This window comes from Panthera uncia, chromosome A2, assembly GCF_023721935.1.
Source record: "Panthera uncia isolate 11264 chromosome A2, Puncia_PCG_1.0, whole genome shotgun sequence".
NCBI lineage: Eukaryota > Metazoa > Chordata > Mammalia > Carnivora > Felidae > Panthera > Panthera uncia.
The window spans coordinates 144,469,188-144,481,936 of NC_064816.1; the positions used below are offsets into that span (position 1 = coordinate 144,469,188).

The 12,749-nt window shown below is 43.0% G+C and overlaps 1 protein-coding gene across 1 annotated transcript in view; it reads right to left on the reverse strand.

Annotated features, from left to right (window-relative positions):
- Positions 1–781: 781 nt before the first annotated feature.
- Positions 782–12,749, reverse strand: part of SLC35B4 (solute carrier family 35 member B4) — a 35,972-nt gene continuing 24,004 nt past the window's right edge. The window contains exons 4-10 of the mRNA XM_049643030.1: positions 11,962–12,011; positions 9,268–9,349; positions 8,989–9,049; positions 7,349–7,458; positions 5,972–6,047; positions 2,295–2,370; positions 782–1,446 (exon numbers count right to left, since the gene is read on the reverse strand). Of these exons, the coding sequence (XP_049498987.1) occupies positions 1,200–1,446; positions 2,295–2,370; positions 5,972–6,047; positions 7,349–7,458; positions 8,989–9,049; positions 9,268–9,349; positions 11,962–12,011 (702 nt within the window). The 3' untranslated portion in view covers positions 782–1,199. The remainder of the gene's footprint in view (positions 1,447–2,294; positions 2,371–5,971; positions 6,048–7,348; positions 7,459–8,988; positions 9,050–9,267; positions 9,350–11,961; positions 12,012–12,749) is intronic.

Here is a 12,749-nt window from a genome sequence, read left to right on the forward strand (position 1 = left end):
CCCTACACTCTACATTCACATTGTTCCTCTTTCTCCAAAGTTTCCCAGGGAGGAAAACTACACCTCCGACGTGATCAGCCAAAGGGGGGGCAGGTTTCTACACGGAGTAAAACACACGACCTCCCAAGCCCGCGCAAATTACCCATCAAGAACATTAAGATACCTCATAGGAAAAAAAAACCAAAAAACTTTTCATTTTAGTTGTGATTTGACCTGACTTATACACCACAACCCACGCCCACCATGTATCAGTCTACTCCTTAGCCTGACGGACCAGGACTCTTATCAGACTGACCGGCAGGGCTGCATCTCTCTGGTGAAGAAGCCTTTCGAACATTTAGCTGTGGCTCTCTCGGTGCCGACGAGGGCCAGCTTCTCCCCGCCATCGTGGCGTCACCATCGCATCTCTGAGCTAACGGGGTTCATGTAGAAGACTGAGGGAGAACGTCTCTCCCAATTCATACACGACCTTTCTTTCTTATTAACTTTGTGCCATAGAGATATGCTGCAGGTTTGTTTCAAGCACAGAAAATAGAAGACTTTTGCATAGGGGGAAAAAAAAAAAAAGCTGTGGGAAAGGATTCCCATCAGTCCTGCTCCAGCGTTACCAGGGCTCAGCTCACAGGACGACTGTTTCCTTCCCAGGCCAACGTCCTTGGTGTCTCCGTTCACCTGGCCACTCAGTTGTTCCTGATGATGATCCCTGGAGCGTCTGACTGGCTGAAAGTGCTGCTGGGGTTGGGGGGGGGGGGGAGGGGGGGGGGGGAAAGGGGACAAAAAAAAAAAAAAAAAAGGGACGAGGCCACAGGATGATAATGACTATATGGCAGAGAACCATCAGAATAGCAACAAGAGATAATCTTGCCCGAGACCACGGATATAAAACTAGAAGCTCTGAGGACTCAGAATTCAATAAACAAGTAACAGTACTAAATATTCTGGTAAACAAGTGACAACCCAACTGGCTGTTCAATAGTGGACGACTGTTCTTATTTCTATTTCAGGGTTGCGGGGTTTCCATTCAGAGTCCACAAACGTTGGTGTCTACAGCGGTAAGAAATCTGAGGCGTCCCTCGTTCTGAGGATTCTCTGGTACATGGCTGGTTCAATACTTCAGCATTAACAAAAGCGAAACGGTGGCCAGACCTTCACCAGACCCTGGCCCATTTGGACACCGGTCTCTCTGTTCCAGGCTGGCCTCAGTTCTTCTTGTCCTCCTTCTGAAGCTGGCTTTTTGTGGTCCCTAGGTTGTTCCACACCTCTGTGTACATTAGGGTCCCAACGAAGACAAACAAGGTACCCAGCCAGTGCCACAGAGTGAAAGGGTTCTGGAAGTACAAGATGGAAAAGATGAGGCTGACAAACTTGCGCAGAGTCACGACAAGGGTGACGGTAAGGGAGGCGCATTCTGTGGTGAGGATAAAGACACCCCGGATGCACACGTACCTGGAGTGGTGGGTTAAGGTGGCTTTCGGTAGACTGCCAAGAGAACCCCGGGGAGAACCTTCTGGCATGGTTTAAATGTTCATATTCTAAGAACCAGAAAACGCGGGGATGGGTGATGGCTGCTCTGAGTCTCCTCCCTGGTAGAATATCCTGCAGAATGAATGTCCTGCCATTCGTTGGTGGACCCTAGCTTGAAACTGCCCGAAGGCCTGAATTCTTGTTCTGAATTCTTCCCACTGCTTACAGTGAGGGTCCCCTCCCCCGTAGTGACAGGAGGTAACACTTTCAGGAAAGGTCAGCAAACCTACTTCATAGGACCTGGTCCTCAGCCCGTCGACCCACTCGTCCCAAAAGGAACTCTGCGGGCAAATCTCCGAGGTGACATCGGAGGAATGAGATCGAGCTCCATCTGTTTCATTGTTCCAAAGACTTAAAGGTTTTTATAGTGTACTTAAGGTCGTTCAAGAGAGCCATTTACAAAATGAGGCTCTAATTAGTTTGAAATTTCGGGCAGAATTCTGTGGCAGCTGGTGAAATGTCCGAGGCTGCTGAAAAACTCCAGGAGAAACCACAGAGCATTCTTGTCACATACCAATACTGAATTATCCACGGATTTCTCCACGCCACCCACAGCAACTCCTTTATGTGCCCAGTGACCTGCTGACCTCCTGCAGCACTACCAACTCTCTGGCCTTTCCCAAAAACCCAGGCTGGATGGGAATCTCTGTCTCCTGCAGTACAGATCAAGGCAGACGCGAAACTCAGGTCACCACACCATTAGGAATACAAACCTTCTCTGTGTTACTTTGACCTAAGAGGAGGGTATGGCAGAGGGGTGCAAAGGATACTGAGTGATGACATTCATGAGGAGGTAGAACCACATGATGGGCACTGTCACACCAATGAAGGGGACTTGATACAATTCTGCAAAGATTAAAAGGGGATACAGTCACACATTTAGGACAGCGTAAGTCTTCATCTTTTTGGACAAAGTGATACAGACTGAACATAATAGAGACAGCAACGTTACTCCCCTAGCAAAGAGATTTGGATCGTACACCATTTCACTTGCCCTGATTCCAGGCTACACCAGTCTCAAGAGTCGTTACAATGGTTTCTTAAATTATAATTTATTTTTTACTTGAGAGCAAGCGAGCATGCGAGTGAACAAGAGGGGAAGGGGGAGAGAGAATCTTAAGCATTAAGTTATCATTAATTTTAATTGTAAAATAAGCTCTCTACCATTCACCTGAATAGGACCCCACTTTACAAAGAAAGACTCAAGTACAGAGCAGTGAAAAATGACATGGTCTCAGCTGACAATTAACACAAGAATAAAGACAACTAGGGGCTCCTGGCTGGCTCAGTCGGTTGAGCGTCTGACTTCGGCTCAGGTCATGATCTCCCAGCTTTGTGAGTTCAAGCCCCGCGTCGGGCTCTGTGCTGACAGCTCGTAGCCTGGAGCCTGCTTCGGATTCTGTGTCTCCCTCTCTCTCTGCCCCCAACCCATTCGCATTCTGTCTCTGTCTCTCAAAAATAAATAAATATTTTTAAAAATGAAAAAAAAAAAAAGAATAAAGACAACTAGTAACTAAATGCCATCTGAAAATATATTCAATCCTACTAGTGATGAGAGAATTCTAAATTAAAAAAGCCTCTACCATTTTATACTTATTAAAACAGCGATTAAAAATTTGTAAAATCCTGGGTGCCTGGGTGTCTCAGTGGGTTAAAGTGTCCGACTCTTAATTTCAGCTCAGGTCACGATCTCAGGGTCGTGGGATGGAGACCTGCGTCAGGCTCTGCGCTGAGTGTGGAGCCTACTTGGGATTCTCTCTCTCCCTCTCTGCCTGTGCTCGCTTGCATGTGCGTGCTTGCTCTCTCTCTCAAAATAAATAACCATTAAAAAAAAAATGATGAGGGGCGCCTGGGTGGCTTAGTCGGTTGGGCAACCGACTTTGGCTCAAGTCATGATCTCATGGTTTGTGAGTTCGAGCCCTGCATCGGGCTCTAGTGCTGACAGCTCGGAGCCTGGAGCCTGCTTCGGATTCTGTGTCTCCCTCTCTCTCTGCCCCTCCCCTGCTCACACTCTGTGTCTCTCTGTCTCTCAATAAAAAATAAACATCAAAAAAAAAAAAAAAAAAAAGATGAAATCCTAATCTGGAATGGTGGCAGTGGAACCAGCAGCCTCGGCTGGCAGCAGCAATTGGTGCATTTTTGTAAAAAAAAAATCAATTTCATAATTCTTAAGGGGCAATAAAGTATTTATATGCATTCTTAGGAATTAATCCTCACTAATTCAAAAGATGAAAAATAGTTCTCCATTGACAGTACTATTTATGATAAAACACTGAATCAATCTAAATGGCCAATCTTAGAGCAATGGCTATGTATGGCAAAGGAACTTTAAATAAGGCATTAAAAAATTAAAATTAAAAAAATCATGAAGATTATATGCAGTCATATAAAGAAGGAAAGTGAAAAAGCAAGTATAAAACTATATCCATGCTAGGATGACAACTATGCAAGAATATACATAAACAATATCTGGAAGGAAACTGGGAAAATGAAATTAGCTGACGTGTCAGGCAATGGAATGGTAACTCTTCTTCTCTTAAATATGTTCTCATATTAGTTTTATATAATCAAGGCTTGCACAGTAAATATTTGGGAGGAAACAAAATAATCACGATCAAAGAGATTTTTAAGTTTCCAATCTTGTAGCTTAAGATATTTCAGTTTTTATTTATTCATTTTGAGAGACACAGCAAGGGAGGCGGGGCAGAGAGAAAATCCCAAGCAGGCTCCGCACTGTCAGCATGGAGCCCGATGTGGGACTTGAACTCACGAACCGTGAGATCATGACCTGAGCTTCAATCAGGAATCAGAGGCTTAACCAAGTGAGCCACCCAGGTGCCCCTTCATCACTTTTTTGAAATTGCTCAATTGTTTGTGGGGTCTGAATTATACAGAATAACTTGGGAAATTCGAACAGTGATATTGAAACCTGGTTAGTAAATGAACATTACTTTTCTTCTGCAAAAAAATAAAAAGCCATGTATGTAAAGATAATTCGCTATAACTGTATGTCTGGACTAGTGGGAAATCCCCATAATCTGGCATTCTACTGTCTTTGAAACACTTAGCATGTACTGAAATGAAAAGAAAGTTAACAAGTATTATTACTGTTTAATAACTTCAGAGATCCACTGTATCGATTTGCTGGGAAAAGAATCAGTAGGACTTAAAATATTAAGGTGGATTTTTAGTTCTCTTAGCAAATTCAAGGATAACAGGTTCATCTGAGACAACCTCAAAGCAAGCAAGAGAAAGAAGCATATATTTAACGCAGGTATGAGCTGAAGACAGATTCTAAAAGAGATTTTATATAAATACCCATCCCTGTGACTTTTAGAAGAGCGCTCTAGGAACGAAATCAAATAAATCCCAAGGAATCTGATGTTTATTTTAATAGCCCTTTGCTGTGTGGGGACTCTCAAGGGACCTTAAAAATCATTGTGACAAAAATGGCTATATGTCAATGACATCTCCAAAAAAAAAACCCCAAAATCAGAAATGGAGTAATTCAGAGCCTTAGAAACTTTAACACACTACCTTCATTACACATTTTTTTTGTGGGCAAATGGGACAGGCAAACACAGCAAACTCAAACAGAAAGCAGTCACAGTCACAACCTCACAATATGCATGTTCAGACTTCAGAGGGCAAACAAGTTTTACAGAGCACACACTGCCATTCTACAAAATGTCCTCACCATTTTAGGTACGAGCCACGTAAAGCCTTAATTCTACAAACGTGTATCTGTTCCTGTGTGTTCATTTGTCTGTATAACGCCATGTCTTTTAGTAGATATTCATGTCAGATAAGTAATTTCTTTCAAGTCAGTTGGCAATTTATAGCTAGTTTATTAACTCGCCACTTTAACAAGGAAGAGCTAACTTACCCTGCAGACATTTGAACTAATTGTGCTTATTCCTGCTGCCTACCTACCCTGTACCTTGGAAAAAAGCCCCCTTGTGGTTTTTGCTTCCCCTTGCTCCTAGGTGGCTAGGCTAGGACTGGGTCTGTGAGCAGGTCCGCCTTCGCCAGCCGAAAAAAAGATGTGCGGGAACACAGAGCTGGACTGCTGCCCGGCTTCTCGTGGTCCCACCCCTGCAGTGTGTTATTGCTATGTCTTTGCATCCTCAAAACACCAAACGTGCCACATGCAAATGCAAACACACAAATTCCAAAGCGTTCTGTGGTGAGGATGAAGACACTTAGAAAATCTGAGGGCAGTTCTCTAACTTCGTTGGCAAATAACTGAGAAGCACCCGTAAAAGCTTTTGCTGCCGCAACTGCTCATTAACAGCACTATATTCCCGGAAGGCGGAACAGGGAGGGTTTCGAACAGGGCAGGGATTTGGATAAGACCGTGAAAAGAAGCGGTGGTCAAGTCAATAGGAAAACTGAGAGCTGATCCCAGAAACTGTCAGGTAATTCTCCCGGAGATGCCCACACTCACCAGACTTATTGAACAGAACCACATGGTCATAAATGTCAGAAGCCAGGAAGATGAAACCCGGGAGGGGAAGGGCGTGCTGTGGGAAGGAAGACGTCATGTAAATTGAAATGCAAACACATCACAGAACATTTAGAGCGGCTTTACAGTGACTAAGTTTTACAAGGTGTTTGACAAGCAGTGTCAAGAAAAGGAATTTAGACTCGCTAAATTAAATATTTGTATCCAGTGCTTCCGCCCACGTGACCCTGAATGGCGTGCTGTCAACCCCAAACTACAGCGCTTGCCCTTATGGAACAGAATCAGTTGATCATCACGCACTAAACAAAAAAATGGAGCCGGCATCCTTCCCTCAACAAAAGGGAAATTAACTCCCAGTCATCTTGCCCACAGGATTTGCTGTATTTTGCTACTTTTGAAAATGGCTGAGCAAATACAAGGATTTAAAAGTTATAAAGCAAAGGCAAATTACGGGGAGTTTAGGAAACTCGAGGGAAAAAGAGATTTGAGGACAATATGAGGTCAGGGAAAATAAAATGAAGACAAGAATAAAAAGGGGTTGAAGAAGACACAACAGGTCGGCACAGATGAATGAACGAGCCTGACAATAACCCGCCACAATAAGGAATCAGAGCTAACATTACAGGCAGTTACTCTGTGCCGAGTACTGTTCTAAAACAAAGGTGTGACCCGGACCGATTGTTCCTTATTTTTTAAATTCCCAGACACATACTCCAGCTCCCATTAAATATCTCAAATTGATGGTCTGCAACTTTAGTACAGAAAGCTGGCGGTGAAGGAATCTCTGAATACGGACCCTGAAGGGGTCCCTACCAGCCAGGACGGTGAGGGGCTGTGCTTTGGATGTTATCTCCACAGGAGAGACGCTGGAGGAAGAGGATAGTTAGAGGAGGTGGCTCTCGCTCAGCAGTTTTACAACAAAAAAGTGGAAGCACACAGAATTTGCTAATGAAACTCTCCATCAAGGGAAGACAGCCACTGGGAGGGACTCCGCACCTCCCACCCCCCCACCGCCAAATGCCTGCCTGGCTGCAGACATCCTCCCTGGCATGTTGTTTTGGGACTCGTTTTCCTGTTCCAAGTTTCCATATTGCTTTTAATTTGACTTCACCTACAGGGACCTGGGGGTTCGTGAAGGTTCTTCATCCCCGGGGGTCGCTCCTGGCTAGCAGACACACGAGGTTCACACCGACTGAGCACAATCGTCTCCTATAGAGAACTGTGGCTCAGAATACACCATTAGTAGCCTATTGAAAGTACTTGATCCTTCAACGACATCAGAAAAACGTGTATTTCATTTGAAATGACATATGACGACTCAGTACTTTTTGTCTTCCCCAGGTTCAAAAAATTGCTTACATTATAAAACAAAGCCTCCTTAGAGTGCTTCCCAAATTGTTTGTATAGGGTCTCCTGGAAAATACCCATCCTTGCTGACATCAGAAGAGCAAAAGTCAGTGCCCCTATACCTAAAAAACAAAAATTGGGTTATAAGAATTAGATTTGCTCATTTCCAGACGTTTTCCTAAAGAACATTGTTTAAAGTTCTACATATATTACAAACTAGTTGTAGAACATGCACAAAATTTTTAAAAGAAATAAAAATTAACTACAATATTACTACCCACTCCTTAATAGCTTGCTCTATCTCCCTACATACATTTATTTATTTATTTTATGCAGAAAACAGGATCAGAGTGAATATACAATTTTATATCTTGCTTTCTTCATGATCTTTTTCTTGGATTTTCCTTCAAGTCGTTTATTAAAATTTTTTCAAAGGTATGAATTAATGGCTCCATATTATTCTATCACATAGAAACCATAGTTAAATGTATTATTATAACATGAGCCTCATTAGGTTACTTCCAGTTATTTTACCAAAATCAATGTCCATCTTTCTACATAAATCTTTAAACAAAATGTTGATTATTTCCTTAGGACAAACTTTCCAAAATGGAATTACTGACTCAAAAGTTGTAGCTATTTTAAAAACTCAACACAGCCATTTTTTCCAGAAAGGCTGTGATAATTTCTACCGTAAACAGATTACACAAAAATGGTTGTCTTACTTCACCCTCAGCAGCAATGAGGATAATAAATGATTATCCAATTTGATAGAGCGAAAATAAAAAGGGACTGCATTTTGGTTTCAATTTGCATTTCTTTGATGCCAAGACTACTGAGGCCGAACATACAATGATCAGACACTAATGTTTTCCCCATGAATTGTGTGTTCGTATCCTTTGCAACTTTTTCTTGTTGGATAAAGTGTTTTTCCAACAGCTCATAAAGATCTTTCTATGCTAAGAACAACAACCTAAAAGGATGAAGTCTCAAAGCCAAGAAGCAGGGAGAACAGAGTCCTTTCATTGCTACTTCTCTTCCACTTGGTCTCAATCTGGTACTGCTGCTACCTGGCTAAGCAGGAAAGAGTTTCACCTCCGTGTCATCCAGTGTGAGGCCAGAGCTCTGCAGGGGTTGTCTCGTGACTTCCACAAAGAGATACTTGTATTTTTCAAGATTCCCTAGGAGACTCTGCTGATCAGTCAGGTTTGGGAACACTCATTAGGGAGAAGCTAACTTATGAAGAAAATGAATCTAAGATTCAGAAATGAGCCCCTTGGAAATTTCAAGAGCCAACTGCTCGAACGTGCCCTTCGTATGTAGAAGCTCCTGCTCAGCAGACAGCTCATGAAGTAATGGACACTCGAAGCAGTGCTCCCAGTGAGTGTGACAGGCAACCAGAAACTATTCCAGTGGCAGCCGTGGAAATATGGATCCATGTTGTAGAACACGCTACCCTGAACACGGACATTGTCTTTCTTTCATGTTCCGAACACCAAAGTTCAGAGACAGATGACGACCCCGGGTGCCTCTCTCCTCTGTGGCATCGTCTGTGGAGCCAAAGCTTCTTGCCAAGAAACCTGTCCCTTAGGAGAAAGTTCAGCCAACAGAACTGCAGAGGCAATTAGCTTCATTGTAATTACTGTACTTGCCTAGTAACCACCTTAGAAATGCCTGGAATCCGTCATTCTCGCTGGAGCTGGACTGGGAGGTCTAGGAAATAAGAAAAATACTCGGTATAGAGTCTAGAACTACATGCAAGGTGCTTGGGTACAAAGGAAATATCTGTGTTACCCAGTCACCTCCACTCTTTTCTTGCAGAGACCCGAATCCTTCTATTGCATAAGCATTTAAGTTTATTGCGTCAATAATAGGTACCTGTGCCCCCACGGCAAGGAGTGAATATAAATAATCTGTGAAGTGATTCTTACCACCTGCTTTGCTGACATGAAAGTGCAAATAAATATCCCCACAGACACCAGGGCAATGGAGGTATATTTGAATATGCTGTATCTGCAAAAACAAGAACCAGAACACCTTAGGAAAAAAGCACAGATCTGAATTTCCACACTATGTTCACAGTCCGATGGAGCCTAAGAGTAAAAATCACCAAAACATGGCTGAGGGGATCACTTTCTAGCAGACTTCCCACGTAAGGCCATGTGAGAAAGAATCAGGATGCTGGCTGGTGTCTAAACAACACCCAATCTTAGTGCTGCTTAAAAGAGTTTCCATCGGTCGGTGGACCGATCTATCGGTCTACCGTTTCATCTATCGTTTCATCTATATGATCTATCGTTTCATCAGAAAACAAGAACCAAAAATGACACAGACCAGACATGACATTCCATTCTGCTCAAGAGTCCAAATGAAAGCCCGACTGAGATCTTAACTGCCACCTGTTTCTCCTGTCTTCAGGGGGCCCAGACCTGAGTGTCAAGGGACCTGAGTGTCAGGGGGCCCAGACCTAAGTGACAAGAGGAAGAACAGAGTATCACGGCCAAGTAGCAGGATTCAGTGCTCAAAAAAAAAAAAAAATCATTCAACTTGTCCATTTTCAGGAAAGGATTTTGTAAATCATGTCTGAATGACTCGACTGTTGCTTTTATTTTTATTTTTTTTATTTTAGAGAGAGAGCATGTGTCCAAGTGGGGGAGGTCGGAGGGAGAGGATCTTAAGCAGCTAAATGTGGAGCCAGACTCAGGGCTTGATCCCACAAGCCTGGGCTCACGATCTGAGCCAAAATCAAGAGTCAGACACCCAACCGACTAAGCCACCCAGGCGCTCCTATGTTTTTAAATGCTGGCACAGTTGGATAAAGGGAGGACTATGACACTAATAGGACTACTGGCAGTAAGAACAGTGGCATTTCCTATTAACTGGAACAACATCGTTAACATCCCTCTTGGGCTCTTACTGATAAAGCAAAAGGACTCAGGCAAGAATGAAAGGAAATTAAACTTACAGGAGGAACCATCAGAGGTTTTCCAGTCAAATACTTTGTACACTTCTGGTCATATCACCTCATAAAAGGCCAAAAGGACCGGCTGAGCAGCAGCTCAAGGGGCCAACAGCACCACGCCAGAGGAGAGGGCAGGGTGAGGAAACAGGTGCTAGAGGAGGCAGATACAAAAGTAAGGGAACTCTTCGGTCTGGAAAGATCAAGATCGGGAGAGGTTTGGAATTGTGGCCTGAAAATTCATGAAAATTAATGAGTATGGACTTGGTCTTCAAAGCCTAGAAAGAGGAAAACACTGTGAACCTAAGAGGCCCTACTCAGGTTAAACAAGAGGAGATACTAACTTACTAAGTCATGGTAGTAGATAGCTACCTTAGGGAAATTCCTGCTTTTTGGGGAGCACACACCAAGGAGCGTCAAAAAGGCTTACTTGGATAGATTCAAGATGACAGACCCAAAATAAGTTCTTAAGGGAAACGGAGATGTTTGAGAAAGGCCCAGGACATTTCGGAGCACTGTCCAGAGAATACATTCCTTTTATAACATGTCCTTTGGTATCCCTGTTATGAGCAAAATCAAAGGCTGAAAGGACTGCAGGTCTGTCCCAACGTGAATTCTACACATTATCAAGAAGCGTGGCAGTCACTTCGATGTAACGAACCTGACCAGGATATATGAATGCTCACCTGGAGAGAAGCTAGAAATCAGTTACAATCATACCTATCTGGGGGAATACAGAAGCCTCAGAAGATAAAGGGTTCGTGATAAGGAGCCTATCAAGACAGGACAACGATCTTTCTCGTGACACAGCCCTTATTTCTTAAAAACTCTAGATTCCCACACAGAATTCTAATACTGGGGTCTAGGACAGAAAAGTTGGCATAAGCTTGTACGGTTGTGATCTTAACAGTGAGGGTGAACTTTCCCTGAGAAGTGTTCCAGACTGAATGTGCTGACTCTCCCCAGTGCCCCACCTCCTTGGGGGCATGGGGTAAGGCTCAGGACATAAGTGGAAGGCAAACACTTTGAGAAAGCATCTCAGGGCCTTCTGGTATTCCCAACCATATCCCAGAGAAAGCCACTGGCGACAACCACATAGAACAATCCTGAAACTTTTCATTCTATCTTCTTGGCCATTTGGGCCTTTGTTAGGAATTTTCTTTCCAACATGGATGATCATGCTATACTCATAAACACCTTCTATGACACCACTGTCCCAGCACTTCCATGAAGCTGAAAATGTTCCATATCTGGGTTCTCCAACAGGGTCACCACCGGCCACGTGGGCTATAGGCAGGTAAAATGTGACTACTGGGACCAAGATACAAGTATTTATTTAATTAAATTTAAATGTAAACGGTCTCATGTAGCTAGTAGACACTACACAGGAGTGAAGTTCTAAATCAATTGGTTATGTAGGTTACTGTGGTACTAAAGACTCAATGATGACAAGAGTTCTACCCAGAGAAAATGCTGCTCCACAGCGACAGGTGGGGCCCCTTACCCGGTCCACGGCCTCAAGATGCATGTCACTGTCACAGAGAGAGCTGAGAAACAAGGAATTATCAAGAGCAAACTTATCATCACTACAAGAAAAGGAATCCAGCTGATGGATGGGGCTCAGGATAGCCTTCCTAGACATAAAATACAAAAGTGTATTGGTTACCTTTTCTTCAAAATGATAATTCCTAGGATCATGTTGGCAATTAGAGAACCCTATAAAAGGAGACAACAGTAACAGTTTTAGTGCCCTAGGAAAGCAAATAATTCCAGATAAATATGAACATGGACAAGCGGGCAAAAGAGCCGAGGAGGAGGAGGTCAGGATGAATAATAAGGTTCACTTGTTCTTATAATGGCAAAAAGTACAAACCACATAAATCTCTTACGTAAAATAATAAAATCTTTCAAAGATAACAATAAGAAAAATGGCCAATTCTCTAAATACCGGTCAGAGCAGAAACTAAGGCTAGCCGAAATAAATTATATTGTAGACTTATTGTGAAATTTTCCATCTGAATTATGAGAGTTTTAATAAACTTCTCCTCACCCTCGGTTTCAAATAATGAAAGAAGTCATGCAGGGATGTCTTTCTCTTCTTTGGAAAGGTGGCGATCAATCAGCAAGTCTTTACTGAAAGTCTACTACACGTCCAATGCTTTGAAGGTTATCTACGTAATTATAATTAGGGCTGAAAAGTCCCTTTGGGGATAGCACCTTCGATCTCACAAAAATCTCAAGACTACACAGAAGTGCTGTAATTCCAATGACAACCCATCTCGCATTTTTCTGCCATTCTAACTACACTCCCCTTGAAGTCTTCCCTGTTCTTCAGGGAGCACACTGTTCTTATTTATATACCAAACTACATGCAGATCTCCCACCAAACACTAGTGGAAGAAGAAAATGTCTGCTGCTTTGGGAGAAACCCTACCTTCATCAAAAATTTCCCTT